Below are 27,284 nucleotides of genomic sequence, written 5' to 3'. Positions count from 1 at the left end.
TATGGTAAGTGACAAATTCAGAGGCAAAAAGTAGAACGGTGGTTTCCAGGAGCTGGTGGGAAGGAGAACGAGGGGTTGCTGTTTAATGAGGTCTCAGTTTTTTGTTGTTTTTATTTTTTTTATTTTTCTGAGGTTGGAAATGGGGAGGCAGTCAGATAGACTCCCGCATGAGCCCAACCGGGATCCACCCGGCATGCCCACCAGGGGGCGATGCTCTGCCCATCTGGGGTGTCGCTCTGCCACAATCAGAGCCATTCTAGCACCTGAGGCAGAGGCCACAGAGCCATCCTCAGTGCCCGGGCCAACTTTGCTCCAATGGAGCCTTGGCTGCAGGAGGGGAAGAGAGAGACAGAGAGGAAGGAGAGGGGGAGGGGTGGGGAAGTAGATGGGCGCTTCTCCTGTGTGCCCTGGCTGGGAGTCGAACCCGGGACTCCTGCACACCAGGCAAACACTGCCTCTGAGCTAACCGGCCAGGGCCGGAGTCTCAGTTTTGAAAGATGAAAAGGACTCTGGAGATTGGCTGCACAGTGTGGGTATACTTAACACTACTGACTGCACAGTGTGGGTATACTTAACACTACTGACTGCACAGTTAAAAATGGTTAAGATGGTAAATTTTGTTAGGTAATACACAAAAATATTCAGGAAACTAATCTCATAAAAATGAGAATTAGGCCCTGGCCAGATAGCTCAGTTGGAGAGTGTTGTCCCAATCCAGAGGTTTCGGGTTCGATTCCCAATCAGGGCACCTACAGGAACGGATTGATGTTACTCTCTCTCTAAAATCAATAAATGATTTTTTTTTTAACAAAATGAGAAATAGAAGTATCAAGATTAAATACTGTAAAAACATCCTGGCTGAGTAGCTGTTAGAGTGTTGTCCCAATACCCCAAGGTTGTGGGTTTGATCCCTGGTCAGGGCACATGCAAGAATCAACTAATAAATACATTAGTAAGTGGAACAGCAAACTGATGTCCCTCTCTCCCTTTGTGTGTTTAAAGCAATTTTTAAAAAATCCTGTAAAGTCTGACCTGTGGTGGTGCAGTGGATAAAGCATTGACTTGGAATGCTGAGGTCACCAGTTCAAAAGCCCAGGCTTGCCACGTCAAAGCACATACAAGAAACAACTACTACAAGTGGATGCTTCCTGTTCTTCCTCCTACCTTTCTCTCTCTCTCTCTCTCTCTCTTTCTCTAAAATCAATTAAGTAAAATCTTAAAATATATATATTTTAATAAAAACAGTATATTGCCTGACCTGTGGTGGCGATAAATCATCAACCTCGATTGCTGAGGTCGCTGATTTGAAACCCTGGGCTTGCCTGGTCAAGGTACATATGGGAGTTGATGCTTCCTGCTCCTCCCCCTTCTCTTTCTCTATCTCTCCTCACTATAAAAATAATTTTAATAAAAACACAAACAAAAAAATAACCATATTATACAATACTACTAAAGAAAATTTAAAATCTATACAAATGAAAGCTATAATCATAATTCAGAAGACTTACTGTTGTCAGTTCTTCCCAAGCTGACCTAATGACTCAATGCCATCCCAGTCAAAGGAATCAACTGGTTAATTATAAACTTTAAAGCAGGGGTCCCCAAACTTTTTACACGGGGGGGCCAGTTCACTATCCCTCAGACCATTGGAGGGCCAGACTATAAAAAAAAACTATGAACAAATCCCTATGCACACTGCACATATCTTATTTTAAAGTAAAAAAACAACAGGAATACAATATTTAAAATAAAGAATAAATTTAAATCAACAAACTGACCAGTATTTGAATGGGAACTATGGGCTTCCTTTTGGCTAATGAGATGGTCAATGTGCTCCTTTCACTGACCACCAATGAAAGAGGTGCCCCTTCAGGAAGTGTGGCGGGGGCTGGATAAATGGCCTTAGGGGGCCGCATGCGGCTGGCAGGGCTGTAGTTTGGGGACCCCTGCTTTAAAGGGAAATGCAGACCCAGAATACCCAAATATTGCAAAAGAGCCACACTGGAGGACTCCATTACCTTCTTGAAAGGCTTTCTCTAATTCAAATATTTAAGGCAGTGTCACTAACAGAAAAGTATGAAAAAGGAAGCGGCCACAGGGGCGATCATCCAGAAAGAAGCTAAAAAGCTTGGGTTTTCATGTTTGTAATTTTGTTCTCAAGAATCACAACAGATTTTTAGAAGCTTAAGTGAGAAATGATTAACATTTGAAGGCAACATCTTGGAAAACACTATTGGACGACTTTAATTGTAAATATATCCAACAGAAGAACGATAAAACAACATGGTTTTCAGTTTTAAATGTTATTAAAGTACTGTACAGAGTTAACAAGTTTTGAGTTTTCTACATAGGAAAGACTGGTCAATTTCAGACACTTAATAGAAAAAGTAGCATTCAAAAAAAAGATATAAATCCATAGTTGCCTTTGTGACTAAAGGGGAAAAATATTTAAACAGTTACGAAAACTCTAACCATATCTGAGACCATTATAAATTTCAAACAGTAGACTTCCCACACATAATAGATTTTCAAAATTCAAATATTGCAAAACATAACCACAAAATTTGGCTACAGCTGGTTGTTTCAGAAAGTTTAAAAAATTAATAACAAAGTATGACTATAAAGTTTTTGTATAGTTTTTTTTGTAAACTAAAAAATGCCTTGCATCTTTAATTAAGGAAAACAATCCTCTTAAATTTTTCATAAATAGCTCTTAAGACATATATTACACATCTGCTACAAGCTTCCTTTACCTGAGAGAATTCCCAGGATGACCTGCAAGATTCTTTCATCATTTTATTCACATTAAATATGATTAAACTCCCATAGAAGTGAATTTAGACATATGCATTCTTAATTCCCCCTTCTTTAATTAAGTTTTTGCTGAAAGGATTTTACTTTTTAAAAAACACCTCTTTGGTAAAAGTCACATATTTCCTCCTTTCAAAATAAACACCTCTCTCTGCAAATGATTTACTGAGGAAAAAAAGAGAAAGATCTTGAGACTGTCTAGCATTAGTTAAAAAGATCTGTGTAAAAAACAGTTGTTGTGTGAAGTAGGTCTAGCATTATAAAGCCCATCTCTGCCTAAATACAGAGTTGTATTAAAATGTGTGAGTCTTTACGATTATATTAAAAATGGCAGGAAACATGGTGGCCTTAAGAACAAAGCCATGGGGAGATAGTGCTATTGGCAAATTAAGAAGAATGTCCTACAGATAATTCCATGACCTACTTGCTCCAATTAAAGAAGGCTCAATGTTGTCTCTGGGCATACAGGGTCTTAGCCCAAGGTCAACCCCTTCTTAGTTATAGAATAAACCCTCTTTCATTTCCAAGAGGGGTAGGACATGAATGCACACCAAAATCAGATGCTATTTAGAAAGGCAGTTAAGGGAGCTAAAAACCCAGGCAGCTTAAATACAGGCTCTGGGATTCCCCTTTTTGCAGGTAACACGAAGCACCAATGATAGTAAACTTCTGGCCATAATTAAGCAGGTAATTTTTAAAAGGTAGAGGATGGTGGCCCTGGCTGGGTAGCTCAGTTGGTTAGAGCATCGTCCCAATATGCCAAGATTGGGGGTTCGATTTCTGGTCAGAGCACGCAAGAATCAAACAATAAATGCATAAATAAGTGAAACAAGTAGTCAAGGTCTCTCTCTTTAAAAATCAATCAATAAATAAAAAAATTTAAGGCAGAAGGTGAAGATTGGGGTGGGTGGAATTAGCACTTCATCAATAATGAAGGAACCTTTGGGGAACTAGAAATAAACAATTTGGTGTGGGAGCCCTGCCCGCTGGCCATTCCTGAGGCAGCAGAACCCTGAGTCCCAGGAACTCCACCCTCCCAAAGCCCACAGGACACAGTTCATTACACTATAAAAGAGCTCCAAATACCTCTGGCGAACAATGCCTTCAAGCCATTTCCCAAGAAACTGTGTGGACAAAACCAAACCAAGAAAAGCAAGACCAAGTAAGGACAAAGTAGGGTTTCAGAAAAAATAGGGTTTTGAAAGAAAATTCTCTGATCTTCAGGTGCCACACCGAGGCACACAGCAGCACTCTGGAAAGAACCCTTCCCCTCTTAGTCTTTTCACTCATGTAAATAAAAGCAGAAGAATTTTCCACATCGGAAGAATAGCACAGAGGAAACACACAGAGTTTTAAAAACCTTTCGGCTTTCATTGCTAAGGGAGTCTGACCAGCAGCTTCTAGGAATGCACTTTTTAAAACATGTATGAAAAGTTGTAGGATGCCAAAGTCTATTATTTATAAAAAAAATTTGTAAAATGAACACCATTGTTATAGCAACTGAAGGCAACTGGCACCATTTTTCCAGTTTCTTAAATCACAATAGCACAAAAATGTTGGTTCTGTAAACCTACACATGAATGTTGACTCATCACCTGAGTATTGTTTATTACAATTAATAGTCATTAAAGTCAACGTATTTATAGGTCTGTAGTTCTTAGAGTACGTCCACATCTCTCTTGATCATTCAGAGAAACTTGCTTAAATTTTCAGTTAAGAATGAAAACCAGGTCACTGTAACTATTCCTCTTGTGTCAGACCAAATTTTAGCAAGGAACTTCAGGGCCCAAAGCAAGTCTTAAGCATCTGGAAAGCGTGGGTTTGTGGGCAGGTTAAGGAAGGAAGGTCCCAGGCCGTGTTTCCCTGAGTTTCTTCCTGCAAGGGAAGGGGGCCAACAAAGGTCAGCCAAGGAATACGCGGCCTTGTCAACTTGGCCTGGGCCTGCTGTAAGGGCCAGTCGTGAAGTCACACAGCTGGCTACTGGACCCGGCTAACAGGAAGAAAATACAACAAAACTAGTTGCTGACACAACTCCAGCTCTTGATCTGCCTCTTCTTGTGGTCTTTCCTCAAGCCCGCCTCACTTCCTCAGAGCCCTCTCTGCCAGGGAGCGCTGCTGCACACAGCCCCAGGCTCGACCGGCCGCCCAGGCCTCCACCGGGCAGCCCCAGGCCTCCACCGGGCCCCCCCAGGCCTCCACTGGCAGCCCCAGGCCTCCACCGGGCCCCCCCAGGCCTCCACCGGGCAGCCCCAGGCCTCCACCGGGCCCCCCCCAGGCCTTCACCGGGCTGCCCCAGGCCTCCACCGGCCCCCCCCCAGGCCTCCACTGGGCCCCCCAAGGCCTCCACCGGCGTCCTGAGGGCTGCCTGGGCAGCTGTTCGTTCTGTGACTCCAGATCACCTTTCCAGGGCTGAGCACAAAGCTCCTGGCCTAAAAAAAGGCTCTTTCTCTCACACAAGTGCCTTTTAAAACTGAATCTCAGACACTGTCAATAGGGCAAGTGCCTAGAGGAATTCATCCATGGTATTTGTTTTCCTCCCTTGTTTTTCTAGAAGGGCAAAAAAGTAGAAATGAAAAATTTGACTCATTTCCAAAGCCAGCATTTTGGCACACTGGCGCCCAGCTTATATGTGGGACCCAATTCTGCCCAATTCACACAGCCGAACACAGGGCAGCAGCCTTTTCAATCTCAGAGTTTCTCTTCCAGGGTGGCTGGGATTTCATTCATTCTGCTTGAAATACTAGCAAGCACGTGCCCGCAGGCTCTCACTGGAGTCTCTAAAGGACTTCCCGTTGAGCACACTTTCCTGACTGAGACCATCAGCACTAACAATGGACGTCTTCCTGGGCAGCTGCCCAGAGTCCACTATCTCATGAGTATGACTTTGTAAGTATGGATTTTAGAAATTTCTGTAGATATTATTCATGGTTCAATTAAATATCCCCACCATCTACCTTTCCTTCTAAGTATATTTGGTCACTTGTACAACTGTTTAACAGGCCTTATCCGGTCAGCCCTGTTGGGGTGCTGCCTGTGACCCTCACTTCAGCAAATCTACTCCAAAAAACCACAGGGATGTTAACAGTGCAGTCCCACTACAGACCTGGAAAACAAAAGCCTCCTGCCTTTACCATTTCAAAAGCCTCAAGTTGGAAGAGAAACTGGGGGGCTGACCTTAACACCTGAGAAGAGGGGTGCATCAGGCTCCAACCAGGAAGAAACTTTTCAGATAAGGTCCTACCGTATTATTACTATTAATAGCACAAACAAGTATAAACTCTAGCTCTCCACTGTTTAGACAAAGAAAACAACATGAATATTGTTCTATAATCATGTGAACAACTCCACAAATAGAGTCAGAATTATTGCAGTAACTCGGATCAAGTAGTGATGATACAGTGGGGGATGACACAAGTAGTGACAATTGTGCTTTTTTACACTGTAACAAGGAGGCTGAGCCCGAAAGGAGAGTAGGACTTCTGGGAAGGGTGACAAAAGGACAACAGCAGATGTGATTCCCAGGATCACAGTTTCAAAGGGAAAAGTCGAGCCAGGAGGAAGCGGCACAGGTGGAGTCAAAAGCAGGTGCTTCCTCTTGTGCCTATAAATCCCAGGGGCCCGTGGGCAGTGCCTGCAGCCACGGTGTGGTGGGGAGGGGTCTGCACTCTGTCAGGCACTGAGTGCTCAGGATTTTGGCATGTTTTCTATTCCAAGGATAAGAATGATAGGCCACACAAGGTAAAGTTCTATCTTTGTGAGAAGATGTCGTACTCCAAACTATGTTTTGGTAAAAACATGCAGAAGAAAAATACTAGCTTAACTACCTCCCAGTTTTTAGGGGTAATACACACAACAAAAAATATTATCACTCAGGATCAACTTGGTTGAAAATTTCAATTCTTAGCTAAAAATTTCAATTCTTTTGGGATAACTTGGTAGTTTCTTTTCAAATTTCAGAATTAAAAAGCTAATTGGGTAATTCTTCTTTTTTTTTCCCCCTGAAAGCCTTTTCACACACACACAAGCCAGCCATGCGATGCCAGCTTTTCAAAAGATGCCAGTCACTGCTCAGACCCCTGGGAGACTTGTTCAAAGGAGGTCACTTCCAGCCCTCAGGCCTGCTGAGCCAAGGGGGCCGCTCGGATCCTTACACGTAGAACTGCCGAGAAGGACAGCAGAGGGGTGCGACCAGTGTCCACAGGTATAACAACACGCACATCCAGCAGGAGGCCATCTTGACCCAGAAAATGGACCAGCTCCCGCTGAAGAAGTTCTCAATGTTGGCACTTTCATAGCTGTGGAAACAAGAGAGCCATCTGGTCAGAGCAGGAAGAGCACAGTGGGGGGGGGGAGGGTCTCTTCTACCAAGTGTCTCCCAGCTTCTGCCCCTCCAGCCTTTCATTTTTCCCTAACAACTGGATTTAGATATAATTCACACCTATTTCAAGTATACAACTCAGTGACTTTTATTATGTGCAGAGACTTGTGTAACCATCACTACAGCCAATTTCAGAACATCCTCGTCACCCCCAAAGCAAACCCTGTACCCCTTAGCTGCCTTCCTATTTCTTCCCTCCTCCCAGACCCCGCCTTCACTCATCTGCCTTTGGTCTTCATGGATTTGCCTATTCAGGACATTTTCATTTTCATATGGAATCATGTGGCCTATTGGCATTGGCTTTTTTTCACTCAGCATAATGTTTTCAAGGTTTATCTATGTTGTGGCATGTATCAATACTTTATTCCTTTTCATTGCTAAGGAATATTCTATTGTCTGGGTAGAGCACATTTTGTTTACTCATCACTGGTTGATGGAAATGTGTGTTGTTTCCAATTCTGGCTATTACCAATGATGCTTTGCACACTGTGTACAAGTTTATGTGTGGATATAATGTGCTTTTTCTTCACTTGGGTATATACTTAGGAGTAGAATTGCCAGGTCATATCGTAACTCTATGTTTAACATTTTGAGCAGCTGACAAAATGTTTTCCAAAGAGGCTGCACCATTTTACAATCCTACCAGGAGTGCAAGACAGTTCCAATCTCTCCACAGTCTCAACAACATCTGTTATCATCTGCCAGATTGATTAGAGCCTTATGCTTCTCAAACCAAAAATTTCCAGGACTTCTCAAAGTAACAGTGCAAAGTGTTAGAAGCTCCCTCCTTATCTTCTTTCTCAGAAGGATATTTGGGAAGAATCCCCATCATTCCATTTGAAACCTCCACCCCCACCTTTCCCAACCCCACAAGGTACTACCCCTCATTCCTCATTTCATTTTCCTCCCCAGTACTCACCACCATCTGACACACTGTATCTGGTTAGGATCATTTCTCCCCATTAGAATGTAAGCCCTGCTGCCTAAAACAGTGTGGCATGCAGGAGCCACTCAAATATTTGTTGAATAAAAGAAATATTTAATGAATAAAAGAAAGCACAATGAGCCTAAATGTCTATCCTATGTATAACCTAATTTATAACAAATTATGACCCAACAGAAACCTTTATCAGTCAAAGAATAATCCAAAAAGAATGTCTATGATTCAAAAAGAATTTCTGTTTTGACAGGGAAAGTCAGGTCTACATATAGTGCCAAATTAATCAAAAACAAAAACAAAAAGCCTCAAGGCAGGGGGTGGTATATAATTATATTTATGTTTTAAAAATTCCATAGGCGCCCTGGCCGGTTGGCTCAGCGGTAGAGCGTCGGCCTGGCGTGCAGGGGACCCAGGTTCGATTCCCGGCCAGGGCACATAGGAGAAGTGCCCATTTGCTTCTCCACCCCCACCCCCTCCTTCCTCTCTGTCTCTCTCTTCCCCTCCCGCAGCCAAGGCTCCATTGGAGCAAAGATGGCCCGGGCGCTGGGGATGGCTCCTTGGCCTCTGCCCCAGGCGCTAGAGTTGCTCTGGTCGCGGCAGAGCGACGCCCTGGAGGGGCAGAGCATCGCCCCCTGGTGGGCAGAGCGTAGCCCCTGGTGGGCGTGCCGGGTGGATCCCGGTCGGGCGCATGCGGGAGTCTGTCTGACTGTCTCTCCCCGTTTCCAGCTTCAGAAAAAAATAAAAATAAAAAAAATAAAAAAATAAAAAAATTCCATAGGCTGTACATGCATAGAAAAGGAATAAAAGAATACATTATATATTGTGAGCAATGGTTATAGGGGACTCACTGTTATTTTTTATAATTCCATATTTGTATTTTTGTAAAGATATTTTAAACTTTTGTCATGAAAGTATATATAAATTAAAAAAAAAAAAAGACAAAATAATAGTGAAACTAAGAGACATTTATAAGAGTGTGGTGGTTACAGGGGGGGAGGGGGGAATGGGAGAGGGATAGGGGGTGGGGAGGGGCACAAAGAAAACAAGATAGAAGGTGACAGAGGACAATCTGACTTTGGGTGGTGGGTATGCAACATAATTGAACGACAAGATAACCTGGACTTGTTATCTTTGAATATATGTATCCTGATTTATTGATGTCACCCCATTAAAAAAATAAAATTATATAAAAAAAAAAAAAAAGACAAAATATAAAGTAGAAAAGGGATATTTTCTTTCTCTTTCTTAAAAGCAGATGAGCCTGACCTGTGGTGGCGCAGTAGATAGAGCATCGACCTGGAACACTGAAGTCACGGATTCAAAACCCTGGGCTTGCCCAGTCAAGGCACATATGGGAGTTGATACTTCCTGCTCCTCCCTTACCTCTCTCTCTCTCTCTCTCTCTCTCTCTCTCTCTCACTATCTCTCTCTCTATAAAAGTGAATAAATAAAATCTTAAGAAAATAAAGCAGATGGTATAGTGAACACACAATGCAATACACGGATGATGTGTGTATTATATAACTGCACACTTAAAACTTATAATCTTATTGCTTGACCAGGTGGTGGCACAGTGGATAGAGCGTCGGACTGGGATGCTGAGGACTCAGGTTTGAAACCCCGAGGTCGCTGGCTTGAGCCCAAAGGTCACTGGCTTGAAGCCCAAGGTTGCTGGCTTTAACAAGGGGTCACTTGCTCTGCTATAGTGCCCCCCCACACCAGTCAAGGCACATATGAGAAAGGAATCAATAAACTACTACGGTGCCACAATGAAAAATTGATGCTTCTCATCTCTCTCCCTTCCTGTCTGTCTGTCCCTTTCTCTCTGTCTCTGTCATAAAAAAAAAACCACCTTATAATCTTATTGACCAATGTTATCCTAACAAATTTAATAACATTTTTTAAAAGCAGATGATTACTTAAGAATTCCAAGAGCTTCCTCCACCACTAATACTATGTTTTTCAACACTCCTCATATACAGTTGACCTTCCTTTTTTAGAAAAATTTGTAGTAAGCCTTGGCAATTCTCAGGGTTAAAAGCATGCCACTGGGCTGTTAGGAGCCTGGACCATTTCTGTAAAGGTGAGTATGCCTGGCTTGAAAAACAGTTCAGCTGAGGCCGGGAGATGTGATCTGTGCCTCAGCGTTTTAAAGAGCAGAACCTACACTGCTTTTTTACAGACTGCCCCTTTTGATACAGAATCTAAGAAAATGGACCACTCACTTGAACCAGTTGGTGACAGTCATCATCACATAGAGAGAAGCCAGAAAGAACACACAGTGGAAATAGGAATAGCTGTAGACAGTGCTTTTCTTCTCGTCGTAAATGACGCCTGGCCCCTCTTTCATGTTCTGCTGCTCTTCGGCATCTGTGAACCACAAAGCCACCACAAGCTCCGTGAGCGAACACAGCCACACTGACCACCTCAGCGAAGACACACTTATTTCAGCCCACGGGCTGTTCAGTAGAAAAGATGTCAAAAGCCACATGTATCCTCAGGCAGTTTTCATCTGTGCTGTGCACACAACCCCTGACCCACCCCAGAACCTAACTGAACAGGATGAGTCACCTAATATCCTATATATTTTAATAAAGCAGAAGAAAGAGAACCATTAAAAAAACAAAACTTATTATAAGCTCAGAATAAAGTGAGAGAGTAGATCAGGAGTTCTCAGTTCCTGGGACCCTCCAATCTAAGAAGAAAGTTAAGTTGAGTGAAAGAAATGATCCAAAACAAGGTTTCGTAGAAGCTCTCGACATTTTTCAAATTTTCATTCCTTTAAGAAATGTACTTTCTGCTTCTCTCTAAATCTCACTGTATAACTTAATTATGCGCCACAACATTAGACTGCTTCTTGCCTGGCAGAAAACCACTGGCAAGCAAAGCCTCGCAGCCCTTTGGGAAAAATACAAAAAGCGTGTACTCAGTGATCGGTTTTGGAGTAGATGTTTCCCCTTACCATTCTATTACTTGTACGGGAACCCCAATTGCCTTCAGACTAGAGCTGTGGGTCTGAAAGGCCACAGAGATACAGAGAAAGAGAATTCTCAACCCTGGCCGGTTGGCTCAGTGGTAAAGCATCGGCCTGGCGTGTGGATGTCCCAGGTTTGATTCCCAGTCAGGGCACACAGGAGAAGCGCCCATCTGCTTCTCTACCCCTACCACTCCCTCTCCCTCCTTCCTCTCTCTTTCTCCCCCCCTCCCCGTTTCTTTTCCCCTCCTAAAGCCATGGCTCAATTAGTTCGAGCACATCAACCCGATGCTGAGGATGGCTCTGTGGAACCTCCACCTCAAGCACTAAAAATTGCTCTGTTGTGAGCATGGACCCAGATGGGGGTTGCCGGGTGGATTCCAGTTAGGGCGCATGTAGGAGACTGACTGTCTCTCTCTCTCTCTCTATCTTTCTCTCTCCCCCCTCCTCTCACTTGAAAAAGGAGAAAGAAGAGGAAGAAGGAAGAAGAAGGAGGAGGAAGAAGGAGAGGATGCGGAAGAAAGGAGAAGGAGGAAGAGGAAGAAGACAGAAGGAAAAAGAAGGAAGGGAGGAGGAAGAGGAGGAGGAGGAGGAAGGGAGAAAAAGGAAGGGAGGCGGAGGAAGGAGGAGGAAGAGGAAGAGGAGGAGGAGGAGGAGGAGGAGGAGAAAAGGAGAAAAAGGAAGGGAGGCGGAGGAAGGAGGAGGAAGAGGAGGAGAAAGAGAGAGGAGGAGGAGGAAGAAGAGGGAGGAGGAGGAGGAAGAGGAAGAGGAGGAGAAAGAGGAAAAGGAAGAGGAGGTGGAGGAGAAAGAGAAAGAGGAAGAGGAAGAGGAGGAGGAGGAGAAAGAGGAAGAGGAAGAGAAAGAAGGAGGAGAAGAAAAAGAAGAAGAAGAAGAGGAGGAGGAGGAGAAGGAGAAGGAGAAAAGAAGAAGAAGAAAGTTCTTTACTTACCTTCTCCATAAGGACTGAAGCAAAAACAACACCGAGCTACCTAGGAGAGAAAAAGACAGTCAGGAGGCCTGCGTTCTGCTTTCCTATCTCCACACCCGTAAAGCACCAAAGGCCACTTCATGCCAAGCCTTCCCCTTCTTTTTTTTTTTTATACATAAATTTTTATTAATGTTAATGGGGTGACATCAATAAATCAGGGTACATATATTAAAAGAAAACATGTCCAGGTTATCTTGTCATTCATTTATGTTGCATACCCATCACCCAAAGTCAGATTGTCCTCCGTCACCTTCTATCTAGTTTTCTTTGTGCCCCCCCCTCCCCCTCTCCCTCCTCCCCTCCCGCACTCCCCCTTCCTCCCACCCCTGGTAACCACCACACTCTTGTCCATGTCTCTTAGTCTCGTTTTTATGTCCCACCAATGTATGGAATCATGTAGATCTTCGTTTTTTCTGATTTACTTATTTCACTCTGTATAATGTTATCAAGATCCATCCATTTTGTTGTAAATGATCCGATGTCATCATTTCTTATGGCTGAGTAGTATTCCATAGTGTATATGTGCCACATCTTCTTTATCCAGTCTTCTATTGAAGGGCTTTTTGGTTGTTTCCATGTCTTGGCCACTGTGAACAATGCTGCAATGAACATGGGGCTGCATGTATCTTTACGTATCAATGTTTCTAAGTTTTGGGGGTATATACCCAGTAGAGGGAATGCTGGGTCATAAGGTAGTTCTATTTTCAGTTTTTTGAGGAACCACCATATTTTCTTCCATAATGGATGTACTACTTTACATTCCCACCAACAGTGAATGAGGGTTCCTTTTTCTCCACAGCCTCTCCAACATTTGCTATTACCTGTCTTGTTGATAATAGCCAATTTAACAGGTGTGAGGTGGTATCTCATTGCAGTTTGGATTTGCATTTCTCTAATAACTAAAGATGAGCATCTTTTCATATATCTGTTGGGCATTTGTATTTCTTCCTGGGAGAAGTGTCTGTTCATGTCCTCTTCCCATTTTTTTATTGGATTGTTTGTTTGTTTGTTGTTGAGTTTTATGAATTCTTTGTACATTTTGGATATTAGGCCCTTATCTGAGCTGTTGTTTGAAAATATCATTTCCCATTTAGTTGGCTGTCTATTTTGTTGTCAGTTTCTCTTGCTGAGCAAAAACTTCTTAGTCTGATGTAGTCCCATTCATTTATCTTTGCCTTCACTTCTCTTGCCTTTGGAGTCAAATTCATAAAATGCTCTTTAAAACTCAGATTCATGAGTTAGTACCTATGTCTTCTTCTATGTACTTTATTGTTTAAGGTCTTATGTTTAGATCTTTGATCCATTTTGAATTAATTTTCATATAAGGGGACAAGCTGTAGTCGAGTTTCATTCTTTTGCATGTGGCTTTCCAGTTTTCCCAGCACCATTTGTTGAAGAGGCTTTCTTTTCTCTATTGTGTGTGGTTAGCCCCTTTATCAAAAATTATTTGACCATATATATGTGGTTTTATTTCTGGACTTTCTATTCTGTTCCATTGGTCTGAGTGTCTATTTTTCTGCCAATACCATGCTGTTTTGATTGTCGTGGCCTTATAATATAGTTTGAAGTCAGGTAATGTAATGCCCCCAGCTTCATTCTTTTTCCTTAGGATTGCTTTGGCTATTTGGGGTTTTTTATAGTTCCATATAAATCTGATGATATTTTGTTCCATTTCTTTAAAAAATGTCATAGGAATTTTGATGGGAATTGCATTAAATTTATAAATTGCTTTGCGTAATATGGCCATTTTGAATATATTTATTCTTCCTATCCAAGAACAAGGAATATTTTTCCATCTTATTGTATCTTTTTCGATTTCCTTTAACAATGCTTTGTAGTTTTTGTTATATAGGTCCTTTACATTTTTTGTTATGTTTATTCCTAGGTATTTTATTTTTTTGTTGCAATTGTGAAGGGGATTATTTTTTTAGTTTGTTTTCTAATATTTCATTGTTGGCATATAGAAAGCCTATGGACTTTTGTATGTTAATTTTGTATCCTGAGACCTTACTCTATTGGTTTACTGTTTCTAGTAATCCTTTTGTGGAGTCTTTGGGGTTTTAGATGTATAGGATCATATCATCTGCAAAAAGATGTATAGGATCATATCATCTGCAAAAAGTGATACCTTTACTTCTTCTTTTCCGATATGGATGCCTTTTCTTTCTTTCTCTTGTCTGATTGCTCTGGCTAGAACTTCTAGCACCACGTTAAATAAGAGTGGAGAGAGAGGACAACCCTGTCTTGATCCTGATTTAAGGTGGAAAGTCTTAAGTTTTATGCCATTTAATATGATGTTGGCTGATGGTTTATCATATATGGCCTTTATCATGTTGAGATATTTTCCTTCTATTCCTATTTTGTTCAGTGTCTTAAACATAAAGTTGTGTTGTATTTTATTGAATGCCTTTTCTGCATCTATTGATAAGATCATGTGGTTTTTGTTCTTTGTTTTGTTGATATGGTGTATTACGTTAACCATTTTACGTATGTTGAACCATACTTGAGATTCTGGGATGAATCCCACTTGATCATGATGTATTATTTTTTTAATATGTTGTTGTAGTCGATTTGCCAGTATTTTGTTTAGTATTTTAGCATCTGTATTCATTAGAGATACTGGTCTGTAATTTTCTTTTTTTGTGCCGTCCTTGCCAGGTTTCGGTATGAGGGTTATGCTGGCCTCATAAAATGTGTTTGGAAGTAATGCTTCTTCTTCAATTTTTTGGAAGACTTTGAGTAGAATAAGAACCAAGTCTTCTTTGAATGTTTGATAGAATTCACTAGTATAACCGTCTGGACCTGGACTTTTATTTTGGGGGAGGATTTTAATAGTTTTTTCTATTTCCTCCCTGCTAATTGGTCTGTTTAGGCTTTCAGCTTCTTCATGACTCAGTCTAGGAAGGTTGTATTGTTCTAGGAATTTATCCATTTATTCTAGATTGTTGAATTTGGTGGCATATAGATTTTCGTAGTATTCTCCAATAATTCTTTGTATATCTATGATGTCTGTGGTGATTTCTCCTCTTTCATTTTGGATTTTGTTTACATGGGTCCTTTCTCCTTTTTCCTTGGTGAGTCTTGCCAAGGGTTTGTCAATTTTGTTGATCTTTTCAAAGAACCAGCTCCTTGTTTTATTAATTTTTTCTAGTTTTTCTGTTCTCTATTTCATTTATTTCTGCTCTGATTTTTATTATTTCCTTTCTTCAGCTGGTTTTGGATTATCTTTGTTCTTCTTTTTCTAGTTCCTTAAGGTGTGAAGTTAAGTGGTTCACTTGGGCTCTCTCTTGTTTGTTCATATAGGCCTGAAGTGATATGAATTTCCCTCTTATTACTGCTTTTGCTGAATCCCAGAGATTCTGATATGTTGTATTGTCATTTTCATTTGTCTGTATATATCTTTTGATCTCTGAGCTTATTTCTTCTTTGACCCATTTATTTTTTAAAAGTATGTTTTTTAGTTTCCACATTTTTGTGGGTTTTTTTCCCTCTTTTTTGCAGTTGGATTCTAGTTTCAAGGCTTTATGATCAGAAAATATGCTTGGTACAATTTCAATTTTTCTGAATTTGCTGATGTTATTTTTGTGGCCCAACATATGGTCAATTCTTGAGAATCTTCCATGTACACTAGAGAAAAATGTATACTCTGTTGCTTTGGGATGAAATGTCCTGTAGATATCTATCATATCCAGGTGCTCTAGTGTTTCATTTAAGGCCAATATATCTTTATTGATTTTCTGTTTGGATGAATGATCTAGAGCCATCAGCGGTGTGTTGAGGTCTCCAAGTATGATTGTAGTTTTGTCAGTTTTTGTTTTTAGGTCAATAAGTAGCTGTCTTATATATTTTGGTGCTCCTTGGTTTGGTGCACATATATTAAGAAGTGTTATGTCTTCTTGATTCAGTGTCCCCTTAATCATTATGAAATGACCATTTTTGTCTCTGAGTACTTTTGCTGTCTTGTAGTCAGCATTATTAAATATGAGTATTGCTACACCTGCTTTTTTTTGGATGTTATTTGCTTGGAGTATTGTTTTCCAGCCTTTCACTTTGAATTTGTTTTTATCCTTGTTGCTTAGATGTGTTTCTTGTAGGCAGCATAGAGTTGGATTTTCTTTTTTAATCCATTCTGCTACTCTGTGTCTTTTTTTGGTGAGTTTAATCCATTTACATTTAGTGTAATTATTGACACTTGTGCGTTCCCTATAGCCATTTTATAAATTGCTTTCTGTTAGTTTTGTACCTTGTTTGATTCTTCTCTTTTGTTTCTCTATCATTTGTTTGTTTGTATTCCATACTTCTTTCCTCTTTTGCTACCTTTTATAAGTCATGTGTTTCTGTGGTGGTTTTTCAAGGGTGGTTACCATTAAGTAATGAAAAGGGTACCTACCATATTCGTGGTAGTACCCTATCTTATGAGTGTTTCTGCACTTCATCGTCCTTTGCTACTGTTAATCTCCATCCTCTCCCCTTTTTTTTGCTTTTGTTGTCACAGTTTAAGTTTGGTTTTATTGTGTTCTTGGTGGAGCTTTTACTTGCGGTTTTGTTTTGTTTTGTTCTTTGAATCTGGTTGGAAAACCCCCTTTAGTATTTCCTGGAGTGGGGGTTTTCGGATGATAAATTCCCTCAACTTTCAGTATTTGTGAATGTTTTTATTTCTCCTTCGTATTTGAAGGATAACTTTGATGGGTATAGTATTCTTGGCTGAAAGTTCCTCTCTTTCAGGGCTTTAAATATTGGGGTCTACTCTCTTCTAGCTTGTAGAGTTTCTGCTGAGAAGTCTGATGATAATCTAATAGGCTTTCCTTTATATGTTGTATTCTTCTTTTCCCTGGCTGCCTTGAGAATTTTTTCTTTGTTGTTGGTTTGTGCCATTTTCATTACTATGTGCCTTGGAGTAGGTTCGTTGTGGTTAAGAAAACTCGGTGTTCTGTTTGCTTCTTGAATTTGAGGGTTTAGTTCTTTCCACAGGCTTGAAAAGTTCTCGTCTATTATTTGTTTGAATATATTCTCCATTCCATTTTCTCTCTTTTCTCCTTCTGATATACCTATTATTCTTATGTTAGTCTTTTTGATGGAGTCAGACAATTCCTGTAGGGCTTTCTCATTTTTTTAAATTTTTGAGTCTCTTCTTCTCTCTGTTGTGTCTGAAGTTGCTTGTCTTCCATGTCACTAATCCTACCTTCTATCTGGCCTGTTATATTAGCTAAGCTTGTTACCTCATTTTTCAGTTCATGAATTAAGGTTTTCATCTCTGTTTGATTTGTTTTTATAGTTTCAGTTTCCTTGGTAATATATTCTTTGTGTTCATTGAGTTGTTTTCTGAGCTCTCTACATTGCCTGTCTGTGTTTTCTTGTATATCTCTGAGTATTTTTAGGATTTCTATGTTAAATTCTCTGTCATTTAGCTCCAAGGTTTCCAATATATTGAATTTTTTCTCCATAGATTTTTCCACATCTGTCTGTGCTACTTCTCTATCTTTTGTATCCATGATATTCTATTTCCTTTTTCGTAATGGCATCTGAGGGTGGTCTTGTTAATAGCACTTCACCTTCAGTGTGTGGAACTCCCAGACACTCCAAGGATAGATCTCTCTCTGTCTCTGGCTGATGAACTCGTTGAAATTTTGGGGAGATTTGTCGGTCACACTCCTCATGGCGCCATTTCTCTGATGTCACTCCCCCTTCTGACTTATATCCCAGGCCCTGAACTGCACACTTTATTCCTTCAGAAGGATTTTTTTTAGATTTTATTTATTCATTTTGAGAGAGAGAGAGAGAGAGAGAGAGAGAGAGAGAGAGAGAGAGATACAGAAAAGAAAGAGCAAGAACAGGGGGAGAAGAACAAGAAGCTTCAACTCCCATATGTGCCTTGACCAGCAAGCTCGGGCTTTTGAACTGGCGACTTCAGCGTTCCAGGTCGATGCTTAAGCCACTGTGCCAACACAGGTCCGGCTCCCTTCAGATGGTTTTAACTGAGTATTTGTTCTTCCCTGATGCTCTGGGTGATGGGCATAGGAAATACAGTGGACAATGGAGGAGAGTCACCAGATCCCCTTCCAAGGTGCACACTTAAGTTACTATGCTTGCTGCGAGCAGATAGTCTCTAGACTGCAGCTCCCAGGCTTTGCCCCAGCAGCAAGTCACCTGGCAGAGAGCAAGCCCTTCCTGGGAAACCTATAGGAATGAATGCTCACAGCATGGGTATGAGGGAGCAGCCACGGATCCCTGGGACACAGCCCTGATGGGTCATATTTGCCCTGCAGCACTTGTTCGTGGGGTCAACAAAGAGTTGTCTGGCCTGCCACACCCTTCAACATCACCCTCTGCCCACTTCTGTCCCCTCTCCTTCCTTCCTTCCACGTGTGTTGATCCCTAATAAATCTCCTGCATATCAAACCGCCTTGGCAGCTGCTTCTGGAAAACGGAACCTAAAGCACCAAGTGAACAAGACAAGACCCCACTGCAAGTGCTCACTCCCAGTGCTTTGTTCTCCTTGTTACTTTGGAAAACCTCTCCAACCTGAAGCGTGGGTTTTATCCTATTGAAGTTGAAAAAAAATGAGGTCAGGCAGGTTAAATAATTGGCCTGAAGTGTTGCAACTAGGTCAATGATCGAGCTGGGCCAGGAATGCAGGATGGGAAACCCAAGGTCTGTGATTCACAAGAGGCAACAGGCAGCATGTGATATCTAGGAGGTGGGGGGGCCTACAGAATCAGCAATGGTAAAGCTAAGGGTTATGGGAGCAGGAGCCTCCCGCCTCATTTCCTGAAAAATTGAGCTGCTTGACTGGCTAACTCTATGGTATAGGGGTGCTAGGACCAGAGTAGGTGGGATGCTTTTTTCTGAAGTCTTTGATACCTTTCAAATTTCATACCATGTCTAACCTACTCAAAATAATAAACTTAATTTTATCAAGTTATGAAAAATAACTACATGCCTGGCCTGTGGTGGCACAGTGGATAGAGCGTCAACCTGGAATGTTGAGTTCGCCAGTTTGAAACCCTGGGCTTTCCCAGTCAAAGCACATATGGGAGTTGATGCTTCCTGCTCCTCCCCCTTCTCTCTCTCTCTCTCTTTCTTTCTCTCTCTCCCAATAATGAATTTTTTAAAAACCTTTAAAAAAAAGAAAAGAAAAGTAACTACATGATTGCAGAAGAACTCTAGTAAACAAGTAAGAAACACTATATGTACCAAGACAGACTGGGAAGTGTTGGGTCCTCAGGACTTTCTGCTGCTGATATTTTTACTACAAAGAATAGAGAGCCAGGGTCAAGGACATGAGAGCTTAAGCCTTCATCCCATTTATACACTTCAAGGCCACATTCTTGTTTCCCTCCTACATCAAGGGAACTTGTACTAGAGGGGCTGGACTTAACAGAATCTTGGATCAAGTTACACAAAGACTCACTAATTCATTCAGGGGCCCAAGGTATGGTGTGCTGGGGTCCTCGTTCTTTTGGAGCTTAAGGTACAAGAAATGAACTCTGTTTCAGAAGTGTATCCTATGAAACGTGATGCAAGGAGAGCAAACACACCTCTACCCCACAAGCTCTCCACTCCCAGAGGAAGCACTGGGACTTTCTCCTTGGAAGAAGAAAAAATCCTCTCTTAAAGCTTAGAGACTTGCTGTTCTTTGCACTTAACTCTGCACAATAGAGATATTGAAACCATAAGGTACCACCTCAGCAGGTGGTCACCCAGTCATTGCTGAGAACAAATGCCTGCCTTCTAGAGACCATTCTCTTCTATATAATAGGCACTAACCTATTCAGACTCAGCACAGTTCTCTTTTCTTAAGTGACTGAAAGAGCTGGTGAATGGTGCTGGCAGACTGACAGCCCTTCATAATGGCTCACTCTCTCCGGGTCAGGTGTAGGAAAGACCATCCCTGGAGATGCATGCTGCTGCAGAAGAAAGTGCCCATCAGATATACCAGGGCTCTTACTGAAACCCACGAAAAGCTATTAGGATGCAGCCAGGGCAGGATGCCAGGCAGGGTCACCAGCTCAGCCAGGCCATGAGACAGCACTGGGCTCTCAGGAAGCAACAGTGAGGAACACAGGCTCTGAAGCCAAGAGTGCATGGTTTATGTGCTGGCAAATCCAAAGTTTAAATGACTTTGCAAAATGGAGATAAAATCCTCAGTGGATTTTTACGAGGATTAAATGAAATGACATGTAGTGCCTAGAACAGTCCCTGGAACATAGCAAGTGCCACATGCCTTAGCTATCACTGGAACTGCTCATCCTCAGGGTCAGGGCTGAATCTTCTCCTGACTGCTTCCATCTGGTCAGACCTTTATAGACCTTGATGGACATCCCATGGAGGAACTCAGAAAAAGACTTTTTGCACAAGTAATAAAATAAGACACTCTGCTGACTGACTGGCATCTGCCAAACACCATGATTTTTTGGACAACTACTGTTCACAATTCTTTACCCAATAAAATGGTCACCTGTTGGAACAAATGTGCTACAATAAGCTAATGTACAGACAGTGATGTATGTGGCATACAGCAATGCCGTCTCCTTCCCTCCCAGCAGTGCTATTCATGGAGCCCAGACTGGTCATCAACAGAGGGACAGATTGCAAGTTAGAAAAACTACATGTGTTCCATCATGACTGAAGAAAAGCACAAAGAAGAGCCTGAAAAAGCCATCCAGGCCTCTGGGGGTGGGGGTGGGGGATGGGCAGCAGGAGACCACACAAGAGGCCAATTTTGTTGAAGGAAACCCAAAGATTTTAATCCAGAGGTCTCAAACTCGCGGCCCGCCGAACAATTTTCTGTGGCCCGCAGACTAATCCATGAACTACAGTTTCTGGTCGTTTTGTGACACTGAAAAGTGTTGCATAACAGTTGCCTTTTGTAGACCTAGTGCGGCTCGCCGAACGGCTGTGATCTTGCTCTGCGGCCCACATGCTGAGTTGAGTTTGAGACCCCTGTAATCCTATAGTATATATGGGATATTTGTTTTCTTGTAGTCATGGAGTACAGATCAATAAAGATGCAAATAGCCCTGGTCAGATAGCTCAGTTGGTTAGAGTGGAGAGCTCGGCTGGTTAGAGCTTCACTGTAATACTTGTTCCAAAATGCAAAGGTTGCTGGTTTGACCCCCGGTCAAGGCACACACAGAAACAGATCAATGTTTCTCCCTCCCTTCCTCTCTCTCTCTAAAATCAATAAATAAATTTAAGTAAATAAGATGCAAATAAACATAAAAAGGCCTTCCTAGACAATAGGACTTCTGAGATAAAGCAGGGAAAGGAAAGGAAATGAACCTACTTCCAGTTCAGGAGCTGCATATCGCCCCTGCAGAGCATCCGAACTTGATCTTGTTGTCGATGTCAAACTAGGAAACAAACAGAAAGGTCAGCAGGGCCTATCCTGTGTCATGTCCCAGCAAAGGAAGGGCGTGACCGCCTGCCTCTCCACCCTCTCCCTCTCCCTCTCCCTTCTCTCTCTCTCTCTTCCCCTCCCGCAACCATGGCTTGAATGGAGTGAGTTGTCCCAGGGGCTGAGGATGGCTACATGGCCTCCACCTCAGGTGCTAAGAAAAACTCGGTTTCTTAGCAACAGAGCAATGCCCCAGATGGGCAGAGCATCATCCCCTAGTGGGCTTGCCACGTGGATCCTGGTTGGGGTGCATGTGGGAGTCTGTCTGTGCCTCCCTCTCCTCTCTCTGAATAAAAAAAAAAATCCACTTTATTCTGAAACTGGCTGACATTCTATAGTGGATGTCTTTTTACACAAATCAATTGTTTTATGAATTTACATGAATTAGATCACTTTATGCAAAGAGAAGTTTGTAAAGCATGGGCTCACTAGCTTGAGTGCAGGGTCACTGGCTTGAGCAAGGGGTCACAGGCTCTCCTGGAGCCTCCCACCCCCAACCTGGTCAAGGCACATATGAGAAATCAATCAATGAACAACTAAGGAGCTGCAACAAAGAACTGATACTTCTCATCTCTCTCCGTTCCTGTCTGTCTGTCCCTATCTGTCCCTCTCTCTGATTCTCTGTCTCTGTCAAAAATAAAACAAAAAAGAAATAAGGTTATTTTTTGGTCCTGTTAACTGGGTTTTCACTCTTGGTTTTTGCCTCTCCTCCCTTAAACATCAAAATTATTTTCTGATTTCACTCTTATTGTTCCCCTCCCTTTGACTAGTCTCACTTTGAAGGGATCAAAGGCAATGAAAGAACTCAGAGATGGCAATAAAAAGCAGGGCATGAAAAGCAAAGGTCACAGTTACTTACTGTGACAATCAGCCTAAAGCAGGGCAGGGTTTCTGTTTAGATATTCAGTATAAAGTAGAGACAAGTGTGATTAAAATAAAAATTCTTCCTGCCACTTTCCTCATACCTTGAGAGGTAAAATGTTGTAAAATTGGACTTACAGGGGTAAAACAAAAGGCATTTATAATTATTCCTGGGGGAAAAGGAAGAACATTTTTAAGGAAATAGAAATATATGCAATACTTAGGGTTCCATCTAACTGCATGAAATCATTTAGCAAGTATTTACTGAAGGCCTGCCATGTGTCAGGCCCTATTATAAGCACTGAGGACTCAGTGAAAAAGACAATCCCTGCCCTCATGCAGCTTCATGCTAGCCTGCAGGCAGGTGCAGGGCAGGAGTGTGGAGGTTATAGAGGGATGGAGTGGGGGAGAGGGGGGTTGGCCAGTGGAGAGGCAGGGATTAACGGGCTCTTTTCAACCAAATAAACCACATAAGGCAACACTGCTTTCTCTGCTCATTCTCACTCTCTTTCCAGAGAGAAGAGATCAACGAGATGCAAATAAACAAAAAAAAAAAGGCTTAGTCCTAAAAAGGTCCTCTGGGATTAAAGCGCATTGCTCCTCTTGTGGTCCACTCAAGTCCAATAGCATCACTTGCATTTCTGCTTTGAACAGACAGGTGCTAATCAAAGCCCACTCTAGTCCTACTTTCTGATCCTGAGCCTTGTCAGAGGAAAGTCAGAAACACCCCAATGGCTGTGCACCCAAAAAACAAACACCTTGCTATATTTAAGAGTGTGCTATAGCCTGACCAGGTGGTGGCGCAATGGATAGAGCATCGGGCTGGGACTCGGAGGACCCAGGTTTGAGACTCCGAGGTCACCAGCTTGAGTGAGGGCTCATCTGGTTTGAGAAAGGCTCACCAGCTTGAGCCCAAGGTCATTGGCTTGAGCAAGGGGTTACTCAGCTCTGCTGTAGCCCCCCACCCCTACAGGCACTTATGAGAAAGCAATCAATGAACAACTAAGGAACCGCAAAGAATTGATGCTTTTCTTCTCTCTCCTTTCCTCTGTCTGTCCCTCTCTGTCTCTGTTACACACACACACACACACACACACACACACACACACACACACACACACACACACACAGTGTGCTATATATTGTGCCTATGAATTCTGATTTTAATACAGTATAGTGTTTCCATGGGGGGAAATATAAATTTCCATTTTAGAAAGAGATCATTATCTGGGATTTTCATCTAAATGATGATATTTGTACTTAAAATTCTCTGCAACGGAATGATTTCAGAAAAACAAAGCTTTTGATTCTGGCACTTTTGTGGCTTCTCTTTTACCATCAGAGAGCATTAAACGAGAAAGCTTTATCCTTACTTCTAAAAACGCCTATATTTGGTTCATTAGTGATGTGTGACTTCTACAAGGAGATGTTACTGTAAAATAAGGTCTTTATTCAGCTGTGGCCTTTCCCAGAAAAACTCTCTTCTTGGAATTTTCAAGAAAATATGGGCTTGTTTTTTTTTAATTATTTTAAAAAAATTTTTGTTTTTATTTATTTATTTTAGAGAGAGAGAGGAAGGAAGAGAGACATTGACTTGTTGTTCCATTTATTTATGCATTCATTGGTTATGGTAATTGGAAACGGGGAGGCAGTCAGACAGACTCCTGCATGCGCCCGACCGGGAGCCACCTGGCGCGCCCACCAGGGGGCGATGCTCTGCCCATCTGGGGCATCACTCTGTTGCAACCAGAGCCAGTCTAGCGCCTGAGGCAGAGGCCATGGAGCCATCCCCAGCGTCCGGGCCATCTTTGCTCCAATGGAGCCTCGGCTGCGGGAGGGGAAGAGAGAGACAGCGAGGAAGGAGAGGGGGAGGGGTGGAGAAGCAGATGGACGCTTCTCCTGTGTGCCCTGGCCGGGAATTGAACCCGGGACTTCTGCCCGCCAGGCCGACGCTCTACCACTGAGCCAACCGGCCAGGGCCGAAAATATGGGGTTCTTTGCCTGACCTGTGGTGGCACAATGGATGAGGCGTCGACCTGCAATGCTGAGGTTTCTTGTTCGAAACCCTAGGCTTGCCTGGTCAAGGCACATATGAGAAACAAGAATTGATGCTTCTCACTCCTCCCCCTTGCCTTTCTTTCTCTCTCTCTCTTCTCTCTAAAATCAATAAATAAACCCTTTAAAAAATATGGCTCACAAAAATTAGGGGATATTCCAAAATGAATATGAAGTGATAAAAAAAGCATTTGATTTTTTTTATTAAACAAGAACATCAGAAAACAACAAGTTGAAGAAAGTTAATTTATGCCAATGAGATGCAAAACCAACTTTTATTTCATTGGTGAAAATGCACTATACAAAAGGCTGAAAGTACTGGAATATCTGCATGGAAGTATCTCCCTGAAAGAAACATAATGTTTTTTACAAGATCTTAAATAGCATAGGAAATTCTTACTGTCTGCATTCTGCCTATTACTGACCCATGTGTTTGGTCAGTTCAAAACAAGGTGTTTTAAAAGAATTTCCAGATTATCCATGACCTCTTGTCTCTTAGGCCTAAGGTATGATATGATGTTAACTAGGACTTGGGAGGTGAAGAGGTGTAAAGGAGAGTAACAGTATTTGATTGAGACAATGCTTCACCATACAGAGAATGTCCAATATACTGTAGCGTGGTCAATGTATCTGGTCCCCGGTCACAAAAAGCCAGCAATGGACAGTAAGACACCTCCCTCTACTTCTGCCCAGGAACCACTGCCATGCCCTGAGCCTCTTTCATATCGACCTAGTGATTCCTAACACCCCCACGTTACAGAAAACCTCTCAAATAATGTCCAGACTTTGCTATCGGAGACCATAGATTCTACTTGCCTGACAAACTCACAGGGCAGGCCTCTGAGAAATCCCATGACTATTCCCTTGTGTGATGAAGTTCAATTATGTTCTCGCTGTACTATATAATTAATTGGTGACTCACAGCTGCCAAAGACCAGAGTCCTATATGAACTTGGGGCAGGCCTCAACATGCCCCTGATACAGAGACATGAAAATTTCTAGCTGGTAGGTTGGAAAGTGGCAGGATTCCCAAATAAAGATTTACCACCCCTCCCTCTGTTTTTCTTAAACCAGAGCATCAGGCCCAGAACACACCACGAGAATAAATACCACTCCTCGGTGTACTAACTTTTCTCTTTTTAAGCCAATCTCTCCCTAATGCCAACTCACCAACCGTGGACCTAATTTTACATGTATGCCACATGGCTGTGAATGTCCCGTTTTGACTTAACAAATTTGACATTTAAAAGATTCTTAGCTTTTCAATTTTGTATTCAGTTTTAGTTTACACTTAAGAAAAAATATAATTATTTATTTAATCTGTTTAGGAATTTGAAGTAGATAGGGAATGTTTCACAAATGCCTCCTAAAAATATAATTATGTGAGTCATCTAGCTTACCTTTCAACCTCAGTGAGAACCTTATTCCAAGCCAACCCAGGGGGGGAAAGTTGACCTGTCTCTCCAAATACCCCAGCGAAGGAGACTCAAGGAAAGGTGTTCTAAATCCAGGTGGAGAGCTGTGGGAACAGGCTCCACGCCTCAGTTTACAATGAGGGGACTAAACTTGATTGAGTCCAGGATCCTTTCCAGTCTGCAAGCTTGAATTAGGAACCAGCAGAAAAATAATTTCAAAATCCAGAGATCAAGGAGGCAATTAAGGAATAGCCGGGGGAAGCAAGGGTCTGTCACAACAAGGATCCAGGCCTAGGAGGGTGTGGGGCAACCGGCCTATAGAATGAGTCACTGGGGAGCTCCTGCGTGGGGTCCAAGCTGTGACACCTCTTCACCACAACAATGCCTCGGAATAGCAGAAGGCGGAAAGGGTGGCTTTCATCAGAAAGCCAGGGAGTAAGTTCTGGCTGAGCCTCTCTTCCGAGCTGAGGCAACGAAAGAGTAAAACAGACACACTCAGAGTGAGTGTGTCAGAAGCAGAATTTGGAACAGAAAACCAGAAACTGGGGAAAGTGATGTGTGTGTGAGCGGAAACGTGTCGGGGGGACTCTTATTCATGTGTGAGAAGATGGCACAGCGAGCTTCCATGACCTTACAGAATGTCGCCCCCAGCAATCTCAGAGTTGGATTAAAAATGAGTGATTTCTTCTTCCTTTAATGTACACACTACCCAGTCTTTCAGCTTCTTACAATTTCTATCAAGAATTCTAGAAATTCCTACAATCGCATTCAAATGACAGTTTCCACTCAGCCTCATTTTGTAGTATCTTCCAAACTTCCATTCCTCCAAGTCTGGGAGGAAAGCATAAACTCTGGAAGCCAAGATTTGAGAACCACTGGATTGGGCTGCCTCCCACTCCTGGCAGAATTTCCTTTCTCAAGGCCCTATGAGGCCTGAGCTGACTCTTCCCAGGGCTGCAGTGGACAATTACAGCAGATATTAACCACCAGCTCCACCCCGCCTCCTCCCCCGCTCCTGCCGGGTGCTGCTTCACACAGTGTGTTACACGCATTACACAAACACCCCCAGGCACTACCTGCTTACTCTGCTTCTCCACTTGGTGTGTGCCTGCTGTCTTCCACCTCTTCTTCCATCAGGCACTATGGTTTTGCAGTTTAATCACTAGCATTTGATAACGTTTGCTACTGGCATTTAGATAGATTTAAAGTAGCAGCTGTCAGCTTTGAAAACCATCATCTTTTGGGGACTATCACTAGACCATACCAACTCCATGACAGCACCTCTGTGGTCTGGAAGAGGTGACATTTTGTTTATTATCACTCATCAAGGTTGTGGTGAAAATCTGGTAGTGTATAAATTCCAAGCTGCATAATAATACTATTTGTGGCAATTCTATCAGCACTTAATAGAATTTTTGCCATCTTTCCATTGGTAGGTTTAAAGCAAATCCAAGCCCTGTTTTAT

The 27,284-nt window shown here is 42.3% G+C and overlaps 1 protein-coding gene across 2 annotated transcripts in view; it reads right to left on the bottom strand.

Moving 5' to 3' along the window:
- Window positions 1–6,808: 6,808 nt before the first annotated feature.
- Window positions 6,809–27,284, bottom strand: part of SERINC5 (serine incorporator 5) — a 176,928-nt gene continuing 156,452 nt past the window's right edge. For both annotated transcript variants that reach the window (XM_066381682.1, XM_066381683.1), the window contains 4 exons: window positions 21,378–21,444; window positions 12,053–12,092; window positions 10,355–10,499; window positions 6,809–7,106 (listed from right to left, as the gene is read on the bottom strand). In XM_066381682.1, the coding sequence (XP_066237779.1) occupies window positions 6,959–7,106; window positions 10,355–10,499; window positions 12,053–12,092; window positions 21,378–21,444 (400 nt within the window). In that variant the 3' untranslated portion in view covers window positions 6,809–6,958. The remainder of the gene's footprint in view (window positions 7,107–10,354; window positions 10,500–12,052; window positions 12,093–21,377; window positions 21,445–27,284) is intronic.

This window comes from Saccopteryx leptura, chromosome 4, assembly GCF_036850995.1.
Source record: "Saccopteryx leptura isolate mSacLep1 chromosome 4, mSacLep1_pri_phased_curated, whole genome shotgun sequence".
NCBI classification, from domain to species: Eukaryota; Metazoa; Chordata; class Mammalia; order Chiroptera; family Emballonuridae; genus Saccopteryx; species Saccopteryx leptura.
This window is presented reverse-complemented; position numbering and strand designations above follow the sequence as displayed.